The 20,099-nt window shown below is 34.3% G+C and overlaps 7 protein-coding genes across 7 annotated transcripts; 3 read left to right on the forward strand and 4 right to left on the reverse strand.

Moving 5' to 3' along the window:
• Positions 1-453: 453 nt before the first annotated feature.
• eppA (Erk2-dependent phosphoprotein) lies at positions 454-2,719 on the reverse strand (the record flags this gene model as incomplete). The annotated part of the gene is made up of 3 exons (XM_004354833.1): positions 454-1,671; positions 2,368-2,396; positions 2,710-2,719. The coding sequence occupies 3 exons, from the start codon at positions 2,717-2,719 to the stop codon at positions 454-456; spliced, it is 1,257 nt and encodes a 418-aa protein (XP_004354885.1).
• A 196-nt stretch (positions 2,720-2,915) lies between these two features.
• On the forward strand, positions 2,916-4,932 carry shkA (SH2 domain-containing protein; the record flags this gene model as incomplete). Its single annotated transcript, XM_004354834.1, has 5 exons — positions 2,916-3,135; positions 3,223-3,328; positions 3,435-3,624; positions 3,750-3,863; positions 3,964-4,932. The coding sequence occupies 5 exons, from the start codon at positions 2,916-2,918 to the stop codon at positions 4,930-4,932; spliced, it is 1,599 nt and encodes a 532-aa protein (XP_004354886.1).
• Positions 4,933-6,333: 1,401 nt separating this feature from the next.
• On the forward strand, positions 6,334-9,042 carry DFA_09025 (uncharacterized protein; the record flags this gene model as incomplete). The annotated part of the gene is made up of 2 exons (XM_004354835.1): positions 6,334-6,373; positions 6,497-9,042. 2 exons carry the CDS (start codon positions 6,334-6,336, stop codon positions 9,040-9,042), a joined length of 2,586 nt encoding a protein of 861 aa, XP_004354887.1.
• A 105-nt stretch (positions 9,043-9,147) lies between these two features.
• Positions 9,148-10,804, reverse strand: DFA_09026 (uncharacterized protein; the record flags this gene model as incomplete). Its single annotated transcript, XM_004354836.1, has 3 exons — positions 9,148-9,363; positions 9,422-10,402; positions 10,466-10,804. 3 exons carry the CDS (start codon positions 10,802-10,804, stop codon positions 9,148-9,150), a joined length of 1,536 nt encoding a protein of 511 aa, XP_004354888.1.
• A 324-nt stretch (positions 10,805-11,128) lies between these two features.
• Positions 11,129-13,342, reverse strand: mybQ (myb domain-containing protein; the record flags this gene model as incomplete). The annotated part of the gene is made up of 2 exons (XM_004354837.1): positions 11,129-11,313; positions 11,392-13,342. 2 exons carry the CDS (start codon positions 13,340-13,342, stop codon positions 11,129-11,131), a joined length of 2,136 nt encoding a protein of 711 aa, XP_004354889.1.
• Positions 13,343-14,073: 731 nt separating this feature from the next.
• DFA_09028 (uncharacterized protein) lies at positions 14,074-15,758 on the reverse strand (the record flags this gene model as incomplete). The annotated part of the gene is made up of 2 exons (XM_004354838.1): positions 14,074-14,184; positions 15,582-15,758. The coding sequence occupies 2 exons, from the start codon at positions 15,756-15,758 to the stop codon at positions 14,074-14,076; spliced, it is 288 nt and encodes a 95-aa protein (XP_004354890.1).
• Positions 15,759-17,444: 1,686 nt separating this feature from the next.
• On the forward strand, positions 17,445-19,868 carry apm1 (mu1; the record flags this gene model as incomplete). Its single annotated transcript, XM_004354839.1, has 7 exons — positions 17,445-17,640; positions 17,737-17,935; positions 18,009-18,292; positions 18,374-18,684; positions 18,769-18,895; positions 18,984-19,117; positions 19,746-19,868. 7 exons carry the CDS (start codon positions 17,445-17,447, stop codon positions 19,866-19,868), a joined length of 1,374 nt encoding a protein of 457 aa, XP_004354891.1.
• Between the last annotated feature and the right edge of the window lie 231 nt (positions 19,869-20,099).

Below are 20,099 nucleotides of genomic sequence, written 5' to 3' on the forward strand. Positions count from 1 at the left end.
CAATAAAGTAAAACGAAACAAAGATTAATTTAATACTATCACTTCAAAGTTTCACAATTTTTTTTTGAATAATTTTCCACATTTGGATGACTCATTAATTACTATTATTATTATTATTATACCAAATAGATTAATTTATTTATTTAAAATTCATATATTATTATTATTATTATTAAACATTTATATACACTCATTTGTTTTAATTTTAAAGGGAAAAAAAAAAAAAAAAGTATTATTAAAAATAAAGAAGATTTGACTAACTAGTTTGTGTTTTTGATTTTAAAAAAAAAGGGGGTGCATCTATTTGATACACATGACGAATAAGAAATGGTAGGTTTTATAGATGAGTGGATAATGATTATGTTGGCAAGTGAGTGAGTACAATTTCAATCATTGCGCGATTAAAATTGGTTGAATTATTCTTTTGTTGATTTTGTTGGTTTGTTGGTTTGTTTACTCTCTGGCAGGTGATCTTTCTCTTTCTTCTTTTGGTGGTTGTTGGGTGTTATCGCCACCACGTGGACCTTGGTAGTTGTCTCTGTCACCACCTCTTGAGTAGTTGCCACGGTCACCACCATAGTTGCCACGCTCTCTGTTGTCGTAACCACGACCTCCACCTTGTCTGTTGTCGTCAAAGTCACGTCTTGGACCACTCGATGACTTCTTGTTAAAGACGTTGGTCTCTACTGGTGGACCGCTTCTCCAGCTGTCGAGTTGATCGACCTTGCTTTGTTGTGGGGGTCTGTCCTCGTATTGTGGTCTGTATCCACCTCTGTCACCTCCGTATCCACGGTCTCTGTTGTCACGGTCGTAACCACCACCACCGCCACCATATCCACGGTCTCTGTTGTCACGGTCATAACCGCCACCACCACCGCCGCCATATCCACGGTCTCTGTTGTCACGGTCATAACCGCCACCACCACCGCCATAACCACGGTCTCTGTTGTCACGGTCACCACCACCAAAGCTGCTGCCACCTCCACTGTTGTATCCACGGTCACGATCGCCACCATAGTTTCTTCTGTTGCTGCCGAATGGGTTGACACCATCCTTGAAACGAGAGTCGTATTGTTGTTCACCTCCACCACGTCTGTCGTTGTAACGGTCGCCACCACCACCACGTCTGTCTTCATAACGATCGCCTCCACCACGTCTGTCATCGTATCTGTCTTCTCCTCCACGTGGAGCTTGTTCTTGGTCACGTTCCTCGCTACCTCTTGAAGAGTCATCACCACCTTCTCTCTTTTCTTCATCACCACGGTTCTCAGAGTCACCACGTGGCTTGGCACCGCCGAATGGATCGGAACCACCCTCACGTCTGGTTGGTTGTGGGGTACGCTCCTTCTTTGGCTTGGAGACAGAGAGACCACCCAAAGCTGGGAAGTCGTCTTCAGTGGGTGGCTTCTTGTTGGCACCACCCGATGAAGAAGAGGAAAAGGTCGACGATGATGGACCGTCACGCTCGAAACGGTTCTCACCGTACCCACGTGGACCATTGTCTCTGTCGCTTCCGTATGGACGACGGTAGCCACCACCTCCACCATTTGGTGAAAAGGTGTTGCCGCCTTGTTGTTGTTGTTGCTCGTCCTCATAGGTGCTACGTGGAGCGCTTGGTAAGGTACTCTCCTTACCAGATCCAAAAGTCATTGTAATCTTTTGTTTTGACATCTAAATTAAAAGTAAGGAAGCAAGTAAGGAAGTAGAAGAATAAGAAGAAAGAGTATTTTAAAAAAAAAAGAAGAAAGAGTAAATAATATGAATATCAAATGGGTATAATAATAATAATAATATGAAAAGAAGAAAGAGTGAGAGAAAAACAAAATGATGAAAGAATAACGATCCATCTATCATCATCATCATCATCTCCTCTTTTTCCACTCTTCTATCATGATTTCACTAAATGTAGACTTTGATCTGTGCTGTTGTAATAATGTAATACCTTTCTATTAATGTTGATTAATCAATAATAAAATTTCAATAGAAAGAAAACTTGAAGATATAGAAGAGGATGTTCCTCCTCTCAACAAAAAAAAAAATTTGAAAAAAAAAAAAAAAAAAAAAAAAAAGATGGAAGTTCTCATCCTCTCGTCACCTTCTGCCATCGTGTCCTCCCTCTCCTCAGCCTCAGTTCATTCCACCTCCACCTGACCATCTTTTAAGATGTTTACGTCCTTTGGAATCCATGCTTGAGAAAACATGGTGGATTGATTGATGATGAGGATGTTGATGGAATAAACTATCTTTTTTTTTTTTTAAACTTGAGACCCTATATATGTCATGTGATTTGTTTGTGTTGAAGGATAACAACATTCATTGATTCATTCATTCTATGATAAATACCCAGTGTGAGACATGTTAACATACATATGTATGACCTCCTGCTCTGCTGTCTACTGAACATCCAAAAAGGGGATCTTTTGTAATAACGACCAAACCTCAAACCTTTGGACGTTTTTTTATTTATTCATTTTTTTTTTAAAAACTTGGCTTCTTGTTGTCCATCCAAAAGTTTTTACAGAGGAGAAGGTGAATCTCACAGAAACGTCGCTCTTCTTCCCACCACTCACTCACTTACTCCCTATACTCCATCTCCTTTAAAGATAGATAGATATATATAATTATAATATATATATATATCTCCAAGTCGACACATTTTTCACCAGTTGGTAGCAACTCTCTCTCTGTATACAACACAGACAAACAAACAAACAGACATCATCATCATTCAATTAGATAGTTTGTTTTGATTATAGATTGTTGTTTAGCTACCACCTATATATATACTATACTATATACACATACAGTAACAACACCCCTAAAAGAGCATATAACATATTCTACTACGAGTTGCTCCATTCCATCTACATTCACCAACACACAACAACAATCTACTTACTTGTTTGATAAAAAGAATGAGCAGTAACACAAAGAGAAGAAAAGACGAACAACAACCATACTACTCCTCTCAACAACAACAACCACAAATGCAAAATCCATCATATATGCAGACAGCAGATAACATGTTGGGACCACCAGAAATAGGTCCCGACGAAATCATCACAGAGTCGATCCTTGGTGACGGTAGTTTTGGTACTGTCTACAAAGGAAGATGTAGACAAAAAGATGTAGCTGGTGGGTATAGAAATAAGAATGAAAGAAAGAGGTAGATATAGATATAGATAACTAACTCTCTTTACGCATATCTTTCGAAATAATTAGTCAAGGTTATGTTAAAACAAGTAGATGAAAAGACTTTGAAAGATTTCCGTAAGGAAGTTGCTATCATGAGCAAGATCTTCCATCCAAATATTGTACTTTTCTTGGGGTATGTATATATATTATATCATCAACAATTAGGTATTAGAATCTAACAAACTATATAACTTTCAATATATGTGATCACATATCCTTTATCTATTCTCTCAATCAAGTGCCTGTACTTCTGTTCCAGGTAAACTTATGATTTGTACTGAATTGATGAGAGGTAATCTCGAAACATTATTGATGGATCATAACATTAAGCTTCCACTCATTACTCGTATGAGAATGTCCAAGGATGCTGCTTTGGGTGTATTATGGTTACATAGTTCAAATCCAGTTTTCATTCATAGAGATTTAAAGGTTAGTTATATATAAATATAAAAAAGAACAAGATGATAAAGAAGAGAGAAGAAGAAGAGAAGGAATAGAAAAGAAGAAGAAAGAATATCAAGAAACTAATTTCAAATTATATATACTATTATTAGACAAGTAATCTTTTAGTTGATTCAAATCTAACATTAAAGGTTTGTGATTTTGGTTTATCACAAATTAAACAAAGAGGTGAAAATTTGAAAGATGGTCAAGATGGTGCTAAAGGTGTAAGTAACAACAACAAACCAAACCAAACCAAACCAAACAAAACAAAACACAAATAACTAATAATATTTGATTCCTATTTGTTTTTTTTTTATTTTTTAGACACCATTATGGATGGCACCAGAAGTACTTCAAGGTAAACTTTTCAATGAAAAGGCAGATGTTTATAGTTTTGGATTGGTATTGTGGCAAATTTATACAAGAAAGGAGTTGTTCCCAGAGTTTGATAACTTTTACAAGTTTGTAACGGCAATCTGCGAAAAGCAGGTACGTCCACCCATCCCCGACGACTGTCCCGCAGCACTCAAAGAGTTGATCAAGAACTGTTGGGACCCAGCCCCAGAGGTGCGTCCAGGCTTCTCAGAGATTGTGTCGTCGCTAGAGTCGATCATCATCGACTGCAGCATTCCCGATGAATACGGAGCCATCATGTGGAAGAACCACTTTAAGCACATTGACGATGCTCCATGGAAAGACTTTGTCAATGTATTTGCCAACTTTGTCGGACTCACCAACCAAAACACCTCCACCATGTACGATTTACTCTGTTTCTCACCCAACCTCGTTGGCTCTACCATCGAACTCAACTTTAAGTGCCTCAAGGCCATCATTGTCTCGCCACCAAAGGGTGTCGGACCGCAAGAGGAAGAGGTTGTCTCGATGGAGCAGTTTGGAAAGGTCTTGGCTTGGTTTGGCAATCTCCGTGACGACGGCTCGCAAATCCTCGACAAGATTCGCAACTTGATGGAGTGTGCCTGGTTCCACGGTGACATTTCCACCAGTGAGTCGGAAAATCGTTTGCACAAGAAGCCAGAAGGTACCTTTTTGGTGCGTTTCTCGACCAGTGAGCCAGGTGCCTACACCATCTCAAAGGTCTCCAAGAATGGTGTCATCTCGCATCAACGTATCCATCGTCCAGGTGGTAAATTCCAAGTCAACAACAGCAAATACCTCTCTGTCAAGGATTTGATCGCCGGCGAGGCTCAAGCTCTTGGTATCTCTACCCCTTGTTTAGGTTCTCGTTTCCTTTCTTTAATTTATAAATCTCAAATTTCTGGTTATATTAATTAAAAAGAAGGAAAAAGAATAGTAACAAGAAGAAGATGAAGAAGAAAGAAAGAAAAAAATACTTTTTTAAAAACAAATAACAAAAACTATAAAACAAAACAAAAACAAAAACAAAGAAAAAGAAAAAAAACCACAAAAAAAAAGAATACCTATAGTATTATTAATCAAACAACCAAACAACCAACAACCAACTTGACCAAATATCCCCAACCATTTACCATTACTACCCTCAAAACCAAAACCAAAATTTACTACTACTAAAAATAATAATTAATAATAAGGATTAATTAATTAAATTAAAAATATAAATATATACCTTTTTTTTTTTTTTACGAAACCTCTTAAATTCTTTCCAACCAAATTCATGATCTAATTGATTTAAATCAATAATAATCCTTTTCTTTATGAAGCGCACAACCGTTGATAATCTTATAAAAATTGGGCCACCAAACCATCAAAAATAAAAAAAAAAAAAAACAAAAACTCAAGAGGTTGTGGAGTTGTCAATTATGAAGAATTCATTCTTGTTTGTCATTCTTTCATTCTTGACTATTACAGCTATCCCAATATCTTTCATATAAAAAGTTTATTTATTTATTCATACCGTTCATACCATCCATCCATTCATTCATTCATTCAATCTCAATTAGCATTCATTATTATTTTATAAAAGAAATAGTATCAAACTAAACCATCATCCTTTTTTCATCTCATTACATTCATTCATTACATTCAATAATACTGTGTCTTTCTTTTATTATTTATCACTTTGTAGCATTCTTTATATAGCGATCGCTTGATATTTTTATCTCTCTCTACTCCTCATCCTCATCCTCAACAACAATACATATTATTTAAATCATTCCTGTCATTCAGCTCAAGAAAATTCTATCTCTCTTTGTCCTTTTACATCATTCCCTTCTCTCCCTCTCTTTGTACACATTTTAAAATATAATATACCAAACATCAATAATAACATTTAATACATACCATATAACCTATATTTCAGTTACTTTTAACCTACTCCTTCAACACAAACATAATTACAAATAACAACAACAATAGACAACAGGGCCAACAACTAATAAAATTATAATTACAATAGCAATCAACAAACAACAAATACCAACACTTGGAACAAAGAGATTAAAACTCGAACCAAAAGATAAATAATTTATTAATTTATAATTATTTATACTTTTTACCACCTCTACCATTATCAATTATCTACTATATATATATATACACACATAATAACAAGCTTGTTTATTAAAAAAATAATATAAGAAACAACAATAATAACAATATAATAACAACAACTGCAACAAGTTTATTCATTTTTCACATAATAATTACATCAACAACAACAAGCAAGCTTTAAAAAAAAAAAACAAAAACAAAGAAATGGAGTCCATAAACATTAAGCCACAACCTTTACAAAATGGTATGAACCATCGAAAAGATTATAGGTTATAAATATTTATGTTTGAATGTACCTTTTGGCTAACTTGAAACCTTTTTTTTCTCACCCACCCACACAACCACCCCACCAATGCCACCTCTATAGATTTTTATCATCACAACAAAACAACCAACACAACAACAGCAACAACATCAACTCCATCAAGCAATGTTAATAAACAAAGCTATAATAGTAGTAGTAATAATAGTAATAATGGTATAGGTGGAACAAAAGACAACATTAGCAGCAGCAGTGGTCCTTCCAATGGCAAAATGCACACACCATTGGTCAACGTAAATGCAAATGTTGTCTTTCCAACCTTTAAAAAAAATCCAACAGAAACACCACCATTAATGAGCCAAAATGCCTCAGGTCGAGGCATTAATAACACTTCATCTTCATCTTCATCTTTTCCGTCACCCCAAAAACCAAATAATAATAATAATACCAATAATAATAACAATAATAATAATAATAATATTTCTTCTTCATCATCATCATCATCTTCTAATAATAATAATTTGTATAAAAATAATAATAATAACGGATATACCAATGGCGTCCAAAATTTTAATAGCAATAATGGATTTCAAAAAACAACGAATAACAATAATGTACCATGGTCAACTTCACCTCAAATGAAACCTTCTTCATATACTCAACAAACACCACCACTTTCCTCATCTTCATCATCAACACCAACATCGTCATCACTGTCATCTTTACAATCAACATCATCCTCATCAACATCAGCACAACAACAACCTATGGGACAATCATCACAACCTGGGTTGCAATCAGAATATCAACTACGAAAGAGCACAGGTGCTCTTCCTAGAGTAAACAATAATTTTCCAAAACCACCACCAATTGCAACAAACAATCAAAACTTTGTAAGATCCAACAGTGAAACCTTTAAATTTGTCCCTCCAAGCGCATTTAATAATTCAAGATCATATAATAACAACAACAATAACAACAATAACCATAATAATAGCGGAGGTTATAAAAATAACTATAACAATAATAATAATAATAACAACAACAGATACCCACCACAACGTTCAAATTCTTCACCATTCATTGAATATAAACAACAACCACCAAACTCTAATAATAACAACAACAATAATAATAACTTAAATAATAGTACCAATACCTTTGAGCATAACCATCAATTAAATAATAGTAACAATAATAATCCAACAACCTCTTTTAAAGGTACCGATAATATGAGATCAAATAACTTGAAAAATGATCATCCAATAACAACAAATGACCAAATCAAATCATCAACCTCTCCAACAAGTTCACCAGCATCCTCTGAAGGATACATACATGAAACACATGTGGTGGACAAAGAGATGGACGCATTATTGGAGACATTGCATCTTTATACCAACAATGGCAACCACAACAACAACTCTCACGATGAAATTGAATTGGTCAAGCCAGATATACTACTCTCCAAGGATCAATCTCTATTCTCCTTGAATGCAAAGGAAATGGAGCAAGAGGAGGTACATGATAAAGAAGAAGAGGATGATGAAGAGGAACAAATATTAGAGTTTGGTTCCCTTACCACCTCTTCCTTTATCGTAAATGCTGATAGTACTGTTATTACTACGCCCTCATCTTCTTCTTCTCTTTCAACCCCTACATCTTCCACCTCCTCTCTTGGTAGTATCTTTTCGAGTGGGACCCTATCCTTTTCTACTTGGGCTCCCCCACCAGTGTCAACATCGTCATCGTCTGTCACTTCGTCAACATCTCCCACCCCATCTTCAAAACAAAGACCCATTTCTCCACCAACCCTCTTTTATCAACAACAACAGATCAAAGAGAGAGAAGAGAAATATCACAACAGTAATATCAATAACTTGAATGTCAACAATAACAAAGTTAATTATAACAGACAACAACAACAACAACAACAACAACAACAACAACAACAACAACAATTTGCCCCACCACAACAACAACATAGAGACATGGGTGCATTGGTACCTCCACCAGGTTTTGTTTCTCCATTCTTGGAAAGTACCAATAATCATCATCAACAACAACAACAGCAACAGCATCCATACTCGTCACCATCTTTGGTTAGTTCAAGAGGACTTGTTGACGAGTCTCACCAACAACAACAACAAGATACTCAAGCCCAAGTGCAACCAAATGACTTATTCTTAATGTTTAAGCAAAGAGTTATAATGGAGAACCAAAATCAACAATTACAACAACAACACACTGAACAACAACCACAACAACACCACCAGTTGCATCACCAACAACTACTACAACAGCAACAACACAATGAACAACAACAATTGCTTCACCAACAACAATTACATCACCAACAACAATTACATCATCAACAACAGCAATTACATCTACAACAACAACAACAATTACATAGACAACAACAACTTCATCAACAACAACAAAACATACCACCACAATACATGCACCAATACCAACATCATCAACAACAACAACAACCACAACAACCAATCTATCCAACACAATTCCATCACCATCCAAATATGCAACCTCATTTCCCACAACCAATGGGATTGGATAAATGGTTTGGTCCTCAAATCTATGTGAATCCACACTCTATTCATTCAGAGATTGACAATAATCGTATCTAAACAAAAAAATAAGAGGATTATAATAAGAATAAACTACGCCCATCAAACAAACTATTTTTTTTTCTAATCAGATATTATCATTCAGCTATTTATTATATTAATTTATTAATTGGATTCATTGACTTGATACCATTGTGGTGCAAATAAACTAATGGACATTACAGGTTCATTCATACCAGTAATATCAAATGTCGAAGTTGTTTGGTCATATTGACTATAATAATCTGATTTATCATTTGTTGTATAAACCATTGCGTTTACATGATATAAAGTTTCATCAAAGTCACCAGAAAAGACTAGATTTGTGAAAATGGTTTGACTCTATAAACAAAAAAGAAAATTAGTATTTGGTCAAAGATATATTTGATTCTTTTCTTACATCAAAAACAAGAGCAGAACAACCAGCAGTTGTATTATCCAAACAAGCAGCCATGGTACAAATTTGAGCATCCCAAAATGTATTAAAATTATTGTTAAAGCTAATCAAAGCAAAGTATTGGTCACCTGGGATGGTGAGGGTTTCATAGGAGAATTTACATTGGAAACCATTGTTTGTTGAATAGATTATTTCTTGTTGGTTAGACTCTGGTTTGAATATTTCAAAGGTAGAGTTGAAAGAGTTGGGTGGAACACCTTGCATGTTGGTTGTATAACGACCGGGTGACATCTTGTATTTGGCGGCCAAAGATTGAATTTCAACCGAATCCTTGATAATGCGAGGTGATCTATCTTTGTTGGTGGAGCTGTCTATGATGGGGACCTTTGTAATGGCAATCGTGCTTGCTGGACTTAGATTTGGATTAAAGTCTGTGACTAGAGGAGTGCCACTTGAAAATATACCAGAGCCACTTGTAATCGAATAGGTTCCGACATTGGACGCTAAAATGTTTGCGCCTCCAAAGTAGGAAAGATATTGTTGTACCTGTCGTGCATATGCATAGTTTGCATTAATCCATTCTGTAGAATAGACGATATTCTTGACACCCATTACTTGAAGCAACTCTAATTGTGGTTGCTCGAAAAGAATGTCAAAACATATCATCATGCCAAATGTAACGTTAAAGTGTGTATCAAAGACGACAATGTCAGGTACCGATGGTTCATTAAATACCTGTCCCTCATTGCCATACAAGTGGGATTTGTGATATTTGCCAATCACCATACCTTGATTAGAGAATGCAACTTGTGTATTATATTGAAATCTACCATCTTCTGGACAATCGCTACTACTACTACTATTTGTACAATAGACAACATCACCCATAACAGCTACTACTACCATATTATATTGTTTTGCTAAACAACTTAGAGATTGTGTAATAGGATAATCATTATATGATTTATTCTTGCATGGAATAATCTAAAAAGGAAAAAAATAAGTACAAAGTTTAGCAGGGTATCCTATTTAGAAATTCAATCTTACTTGATCAATAACATTTGGTATTTCTTCAAGATATGGATATATTTGGTCTCTAGTTTGGAATCCTTGCCCTCCAATGATACCATATTCTGGGAAGACGATAATATCCACATGACTCTTTGATGCTTGTTCAATGTATTTAGCATAGTTTTTTACATTTGAAAGCATATATTCATCGGCAAGCTCCTTTGTTGCATTTAGAGGTGGTATATGAAATTCTGAAGGTGCATAGTCTACTACTGCTGCAGTATAATATGAGGCAGCAGAAGAAGAGTCAATACTTGCTTTAACAATAGTAGTTAAAGTTAATATAAAAGATAATAACAATAATTTATCTCTCATCCTTTTTTTTGCAAACTTGAAATGAATAATGAAAGCTTTAAACCTACTTTAATGCATTTCGGATGGTCGCTTGTTTTATAAAAAAAACAAATGAATTAATTAGATTTAATTCCCGGATCAATTTTAATGGAATCTCATATTTCCCACGGATAATTATGATATTGATAAACATAATGTTTTGTTGTCTTTTACTACTACGATGATTTGTTTTTGAAAAGATATGACTTTTATTTACATTTTTACAGAGGGAAGGAAAATGTTGCGCATTAATTGAGAAAAAAGGTTAGGGTGTTGGTAGAGTGGCTGGAAAAGGTTTTAAAGGAGTTATAAAGATATATCGCCATTATTATTGAATAAGTTATTGAGGTCATAAGGTTGACTACCTTGATGTTGAGGTGGGTTTAAATCAGTTTTGGTTAAGGGCATATTATTCTGTTGGTTTTGTTGTTGGTGTTGATTTTGTTGTTGTTGTTGTTGTGGCTGTTGTTGTAAATGTTGATGATCTGAATCTACAAAAATAAAAAATAATCAAAAATATTAATATGAATATTTACCAAAAACTTCCTTCCTTTTTGATTTATACATACCACCAAAGAATAAAAATTCAGAAGGATTTTCAAATACATGGAAATCAGCTGTGAATAAAGTTTGATGATTTGGCATTTCACCAGAAGGAGTCATTTCCCAATAATTGCTTGTCGTAGAGGTTGGATCATGAGATGGAGGGTAGTTGGTAATGTCACCGCCTGTTGTTCCGGCTCCTCCTGCTCCTTGGTAATAGCCTGCCTTTGATTGTGTTTGTTGTTGTTGTGGCACAGAGTGATGTTCGTGTTGTTGTTGTGGAAAATTCAAATCAAGTGGTTTCTTTGTTTGTGAAGAATTGTTGTTGTTGTTGTTGTTGTTGTTATTGGATTGTGTTGGTGGTGGTGGCGATGATGTTGATGAACTTGGAGTAGTGCTACTATTTTGAAGTCTTATAATTTGTGGTGCCACAATGGTTCCTGTTTGTTGTTGTTGTTGTTGTTGTGGTTGTTGTTGTTGAGGTAATTGTAATGGTTGTTGATGTGTTAGAGGTTGTTGATGTAATAATGATGAAGAGGATTGTGCATGAGTTTGGATGGGGACGGAATTTGATATTGAATCTGACAAGACAAATGGTGGGATATTATAGTTGCTGGAAGACGACGAGGAGTCGGTGCTGCTGGCCATTGTGTGGTGTGCGAGTTGGCTCTTTTTGCCAAGTGCGTTGTCTTGTGGGTAGAGAGAGATGGGTGACAATGCGGGCGACTGGGTATCAATGTCTTCGTCGTCGTCGTCATCGTCGTCATCGCCACTCTTGGAGTCTCTTGTGGTGGAGGGGGGATGATTCCGAATGTCTGCACCAATTCGCTTGACGAGTGTCGAGTTCCAGTGATTCTTGATCGCATTGGCGGGACGACCGTCCAAGAGCTTTGATATTGCGGTCCACTTGTTGCCGAGCTCTTGGTGCGACTCTATGATGAGTCTGTCCTCTTCGGGTGTCCAGTTTGTCTTTCTCACGTCGGGGCTGAGATGGTTGAACCATCGCTCACGACACTGCTTTCCAATACGGCCGGGGATCTTTGAGGCTATGGTAGACCATTCTTTAGGTCCATTCTTATTTACAAGTTCGATGAGCTTGGCATCTTCCTCATCCTTCCATGGGCCCTTGACAATGGTGCCGACCTTTGGCCAGCGACCCGACCCCTCACCCTCACTCCACTTGGACTTGCTTGTCGATCTGCTATTTTTCGATTTCTTGGATGGCGACATGGGGGCCATTGAGGGTGACAGCGAAGGCGACATGGAGAGTGGGGTCGGGGGGTTAGAGAGTGTTGTGTTTTGAAAGGCCAATTGGACAGAGGTCAGTCCAGGCGATTGGGTGACTGGTGTGAGGAGGGGTGATGATACAAGTAGGGGTTGAACCTTGAGAAGACTAAAGTCTCCGTCGTCTTCCAATTTTCTCTTGGCGACGCTTCCCGAGGTAGGTGTTCCAACAATCAATGGTGACATGACCTGTGATGGCATGGTTGGAGTCATGCAACTAGAGACTGATGGAGGGATCACCGATGTTGTAGTGGTACTCTCTCCATACTCTCTTGAATTATTTGTTGCCATTTGTGATGAATTTGATAGATTATTATTGGATGCGTTAGTGTTGTTGTTTGATGTCGATAAAACGGCAGTTAGATATGGTGAATGTACAGGTTGTTGTTGTGTTTGATAAATTGATTGAGGTTGTTGTTGTTGTAGTTGATGATGATATTGATGGCTGTATTGTTGTAGTTGTGGTTGTGGTTGGTAATGTAGATACTGTGGTATGGCCGAATGATAAATTGGTGAATGTGGTGGGATTATATGATGCTGTTGGGTTTGGTGTTGTTGTTGCTGTTGTTGTTGTAGCTGCTGCTGATATTGATATTGGTTGGTTACTTGTTGAGCCGGTTGCAGTTGCTGAGATGGGGGTATATGCTGTTGAATGGCAATTCCAGCATTCATTTGATAAAGTGTATTATTCATTGTTGTAGTTGTAGTTTTTTTTTTGATTGATTGAAAATATATTATTATTATTAATATTTGTTAATAATAATAAAAAAAATAAAAAAAAAGAAAAAAAGAATAATTTAAATTAGAAAATTATTATTATTATTATTATTATTAATAATGAGTACTAGTATTGTTTGTCTCTCTTTGTTGATGTGTGTGTGAGTGAGTGTGTTTTTGGGGAAAAAAAAACCAGAAAGGAAGGAATATATATAATAACAATATTATTATTATTATTATTATTATTATTTAATATATTATATATATATGATGATTATTATGATTATTGTAATATATTTTAATGGATATAAGATAAGAATCTTTTGTTGTTTTATAAAGATATTAACAGAGGTAAGAGGTAGGTAGGTAGGTAGGGTTGGATGGAATTAAAAAGTGTGAGAGGGTGTGTTTGTTGGTTATACAATACAAAAAGAAAAAAAAAACAAAAAGAACAAGATGATGAGTGTGTTGCCTATTGATAATTAATAAATAAATAAAGTAGTAGGTGGTTGGTGTATGTATGTATGTCTATATGTCTATGTCTATGTCTATGTCTATGTGTATAGTTGGTTTATAAAATTTAATAGACACACCAGCCAGCAATCAATAAAAGAAGAAGAAGAAGAAGAAAATATTGAATTCTTATCAACCTATACAAAAAGGTTTCTCTTTTTCTATTTGTTTGGTTTGTTTGGTTGGTTGGTTGACTATTGTATAAAGGCAGAAGGAAGAGGATGAAGAAGAAGACGAGACAATGCTAAAATGTCCTTTCCATAAAATGAATTAAAGAAAACTATGTATGTTGCTTGCTGCTCTTGCTAAATGTAAATTTGTTCTCTTCTCTCTCTGTGTTGTTGTTGTTTGTTGTTTGATTGATATTGATACAAAATTATATATATAATGTGTGGTATTATGAATTGTATATATATAGATAATATGATTGTTGCGATGCTAAATTACAACACTAAAAGTAGCTACTAATAGGTTATCAGGTGACCGATTGATTGATTGATTGATAAGGAGAAGAAATAAAAAATCCTACTTTGTACAATAGTAGTAGTAGCAGTAATTATAATGATGTTTGTTTTGGGTTGGTGAACAAGGAAGAAGAAGAAGATGAAGATAGATGGATGGAGTAAGAGGAGGAAAATTGATCAAACGAGATAAAGTAGTATCTCTAGCGAATTGGTTGTGGTGTGCGATGCCTGTTGGTTGAGGTGTGGGTGGTGGTGGTGGGAGTGGGGGGGTGTTTGTTGTTGTTGTTCTCTCTCTTCTTTTCTCTCTGCTGCTGCTTGAAAACACAGAGAAAAAATGAAATTGTTTGTGATTGCGTAAAAAATGTAATTGTGCAATATAAAGGAGACAGGTTGTGCAGAAAATAGAATATAATGTTTAATTAATTCAATTCACAATTCTCGAGAATTCGACACATTGATTGAAACACAAAAAACAAATAAATAAAAATAATTATGAAACAAAACAAAAAAGTATTTCTTTCGTATCAAAGTTAGAGTTATGTTTTTTTTTGATAGAATAACAATAAAAAAAACAGCACCCACCAGAGTAGGTAAAAGGATTCGATTGATACCACCACGACCACAGTACTGTGTGTGTGTGAGTGTGTTTAAGAGAAAAAAAAAAAAAGGACTGCCCCTAAAACGATTGATGGTGACCAATCTTTTCAAGAAGAGAGGGTGTGACAAAAGATAGAAGCAGAAGAGAGCAGGAGCTGGTTGAAAGCCAGCCAGCTGGCAAAAAGAACTAGTAGATTCATTCGATGCATCCTCCTTTCAATCTATCCTATCTATCAATCTCTCTCTTTGGGGGTGGTAGTAGTCAATCAAATCCTTCTTCTTTTTTCATAGAGGAGGGAGGAAGATAAGATAATACGATCTGTATTGTATCTTGATTTGATTTCTAAAACGCCATTCATGACGAAATGAACCAGGCGGTGGTTGAAAACACAAACACATCTACATCATCAATACCGAACCATATTTGTGATTTGGATTGGTGGATCAATGGAAACAAAACGATACACAATTGCGGTTGTTATTCTTTCTTTCCTTCCTTCCTTCCTTCCTTCCTGGTTGGAATATATGAATGATGAATGATTATAACATCTGATGTCATCGTCGTGTATTGGATCTTTTTTGGTGTTGTTGATTGGCCAATTGTCATGGCTATCTATTTATGTTTATGCTTATCTACATACCTTTTTGTTCTTTTTCTTGTATACTCTTTTCTTTTGTTGTTTTTTCACTATTGGAAGTGATTTGATTGGTTGTTCTTGTTCTAGTTGTTCTGGTTGTTGTTCTACTTCTGTTGTTGTTGTTGTTGGTGAAGGTGGTGGTGGTGGTAGCTGTAGTTGTTGGTCTTCTTTGGTAATCATCTATATTGATACCACTAATATATTACTATATATTTGTGTGACTATGAAGATGATGGTAGTAGTAGAGGAAGGAAGAGATTAGATAACCAATATAATATAATACAATTTTAATCTAAAAGTAAAGTAATTCCACCACACTGTTTGTTTATACGACTAATAATACAAATAATTATCTACTATATATTTAATTTGGCGGGATGTTCCAAAAGAAGAGAAGAGGGATAAAAGGGGATGATGTGAAAAAAAAAATGTTTCGAGATCAAAAGATATTAACCAAGAGGCAGGCAGGGTTGGAGAAAAGATATCTCTCGATAAAAAGAGAAATATCCAAAACGGTGTAGGTGTAGAGTGGAACTTCAATACCAATACATTTTCTTACCTTTTTTTTGTTAAAGAGTTAATGTTTGTCTGTATCTATCTGTCTAAATGTTTTTATAATATTATTATTATTCTAATTATTATTATTTTGGTTTATCAGTGAGCAACAAGACTGGGACTGGTTTCCAAATTTTAAATTACAGCTGTTATTACAATGGGGTGAGAGTTTTCTTTTCTTTTCTTCTCTGACTGAATATTTTCTCCTAAAAAGTGAATAAATAAACTTCTGTCTCTCTATCTTTTTTAATTTGGTATCTATCTGTTTGGTACTTTGATACTACAATGAAAGGAAAAGATTGGTGGAACCAAAAAAAAAAACAAAAAATAATAATAATATAAAACTTGGAGAAGGTGGAGGGGGTGGACGAAAGGGGATCTCTTAGTTTGTTTGAAGCAATGCAAGCTATTATTTTTTAATTAAAATAATTAAAATAATAATTATTATTTTTAATAATATTAATATTAGCAAGGTGTTGTCCAAAGGTAATTGAGATAGGGGGTGTTGTTGTTTCTCCTACAAATATTATTATTATTATTATTATTATTGTTGAATGATAGTCGATAATTATTGAAAAACAATTGAATGGATAAGATCTTTTCTAAAGTCCATTTTTAGACAAGTTTTTTTTTTTTTCTTGAATTATTGAAATATTTTTTTTTATTAAATTTCATCTCTTTGGAGTATCCCCTGGATGTTTTGTTTCAATGGACCCCTCCCAATAGGGAGAAAGGGGGACAAACGAATTTGTTGGTCTTTTATTTAAATATAATTTATTTTATTTTTCAAGTAGACAAAGAAAATCTTTAGAAAAGATTGATTTACAATTGATATTGATATTGATATTCCCACTATAAACATTAATATTTTGTAAATCAATCCTTTCTAAAGATTTTCAACAAAAATAAGATGTGTCATTTCCCATGTAATCTAAAATTATCCATATATTGTACAATATTCAAAAATAAATGATGTTATAGTGATATAATTTAGTACACATGTGAGATAGTGTACTTTATTAAATTTCACTCAAGTGAGCACAATTGAATCAGAGGGGCTTGAGTGAAATTTGTTGGGGAGTTTTAAAAAAAAAATAAGAAGAACAAAAACTTTTCATTCGACTTGGGAGAATCTTCACTAGTGTCACAAGAAGTTTATTAAATAAAGAGCAAGCTAGTTCATTTCGATAGAAAGATAGATAAATTGTATTCATCCTTTATATATATAAAATAGAATAGAACAATCAATCAATCAATCAATCGACAATAAATAGATAGTAGAGTGTGTAGAAAGAAAGAAGGAATTAAAGAATGGCAGCATCAGCTATCTTTTTAATGGACTCTAAAGGCAAGGTCCTCATCTCTAGAAACTATAGAGGTGATGTTCCAATGAGTGTTGCCTCAAAGTTTGTATCTAAACTATTGGAAGAAGAAGATATGAATTTGAAACCAATCATTGAAGAAGATGGTATCTCTTATATCTACGTTAAACATAATAATCTCTATTGTAAGTTGAAAACTATTCATTGATCATCAAGATAGATTAATAAAACCTAACAATCATTTTATCATATTACATTATATTAAATCAAAATATGCATAGTACTTGCAACAACAGAGAGAAACGCAAATGCTGCAACTATATTACTTTTCTTGTACAAGATGATTGAAGTATTCAATGAATACTTTAAAGAATTGGAAGAAGAAAGTATACGTGACAACTTTGTCGTCATTTACGAGTTGATGGACGAAATGATGGACTTTGGTTATCCACAATCAACTGAACCAAAGATTTTACAAGAGTAATTAATCAAACTAGATAGATAAGAACAAGAGGGCTGGAGATTAACTTTTTCAATTCATTCAAATTTATAGATATATCACACAAGAAGGTTATAAATTGGAACGTGGTGTAAAGGGACCAGTGTTACCATCAGCTATTACTGGTGCTGTATCATGGAGAAAGGAAGGAATTAAATATAACAAAAACGAAGTATTCCTTGATGTTGTTGAAAGCATCAACCTTTTGGTTTCTGCCAATGGTACTGTTCTCAGATCAGAGATTGTTGGTGCCATCAAGATGAAATCAAAGTTGTCTGGTATGCCAGAACTTAGATTAGGTTTAAATGATAAAATCCTTTTTGAAAATAGTGCAAAGAGTATGTAAAAAATAGAGGAAAAAGATTAAAGAAATGGTAGTATCAAGACATTAGTATTTATATTTATTTATTTTATTTTAGCTGGAGCACCAAAAGGTAAGGGAGTTGAATTGGAAGATGTTAAATTCCATCAATGTGTACGTTTGAGCAAGTTTGAAAATGATCGTACCATTTCATTCATTCCACCTGATGGAGAGTTTGAACTCATGTCATACCGTCTCAACACTACCGTCAAGCCACTTATTTGGATTGAATGTATCATGGATTCTCATGCTCACAGTCGTGTTGAATACCTTGTAAAGGCTAAATCACAATTCAAGGGTAAATCAATTGCCAATAATGTTCAAATTATTGTTCCAGTACCACCTGATGCTGATTCTCCCAAATTTAGAGTATGTCATTAATAATAATAACAACAACAATAATTGGTTTAAACCTACGTTTCTCTAACTTGTTTTATTTATTATTATTTTTAGTGTACAATGGGAACTTGCAAATATGCACCAGAAAAAGACGCCATTATTTGGAATATTAAACAATTCCCAGGTGGAGGTAAAGAATTCTTAATGAGAGCTCACTTTGGTCTTCCATCCATTTCAAATGGTAAATATTTAAATCAAATAGAAACATGACAACAAGACTCTTTCTTTTCAATACTAATGATTAAATTTCCAATTAATTAAATGTTTAGATGATAAGCCACAAAATAAGCCACCCATTATGGTTCAATTCGAAATTCCATATTACACTGTATCAGGTATTCAAGTTCGTTATCTCAAGATCATAGAAAAGAGTGGTTATCAAGCGCTCCCATGGGTTAGATATGTTTGTTTGTCTGGTGATTACGCTTTCCGTACTGGATAAAACAAAATCAAAACGAAATGATTTATCCCCAACAAATAATAATAATAATAATAATAATCATATCAAATCACAAACCCTTATAATTTACCAATTTGCTACAACACTATATTCATCAACTCCTTTTTAATAAAATATATGATCAATATTGAAAATGACCATAACAAAAATAAAAATATTATTCAATTTGTTTTGATTTAATTTGGTTTTTTATCCAAGCAAAATGAAGAAGCTCTGTGGCTTTTTGCAAAACCAAATCATTTTATTTTCATTACAATTATTTACTTAATATATAATATATAATATATATATTTTTAAAGATTACTAGTGTATATATTTAACAAAGTTTATGTTATTCCAAAGTAGCGGTAAGGAATGATTCCCTGTCACTTATCATTCTAACCTTTCTTTTTAGTTTTTTTTGCCACCACCTTGTAAGAATACAACCTTTTGTATTACTTTGCACAAAATAGATTACCATCTTATTAAAAGGTCCGGAATGTGTTTTACCAATTATTTAAATTGTTTGGCAGTATTGCAGGTTTTTACTGTCCAGCAGTTCCAATATTGATAAAATACTCTTTACGGGAAGAAAGCAACCTTTGCCGTTGACAAATGTCAACAACCAAATAAATATGTCCTCCAGCTCTGTGACCAGGTTTTCAAATCGCTTGTAGAACACTACCTTGCCTCCTGTGTTTTACAATCGGTTTGAAAACCTGGTGCAGCAATAGAACAAGTACCAACATCAACAAAATTTAATCAAATTAAATATGTCCAAATAACAATAAACTTATTCAAGACCAGCAATAAAATGATTTGAGGTGTTTGAAAAAATATATACAATTGATTTATTATATCTTTTTAGTAATAAGGCCTGGTTAAGTTCTTAAAAGAAAAAAAAAAGGTAATAAAGAGTTTTGTTGTTTGTTGTTGTTGTTTGTTA

The sequence above is a fragment of the Cavenderia fasciculata genome (assembly GCF_000203815.1).
Source record: "Cavenderia fasciculata unplaced genomic scaffold Scf_EU5ZYIE01BBABR-5, whole genome shotgun sequence".
Classification (NCBI taxonomy): domain Eukaryota; phylum Evosea; class Eumycetozoa; order Acytosteliales; family Cavenderiaceae; genus Cavenderia; species Cavenderia fasciculata.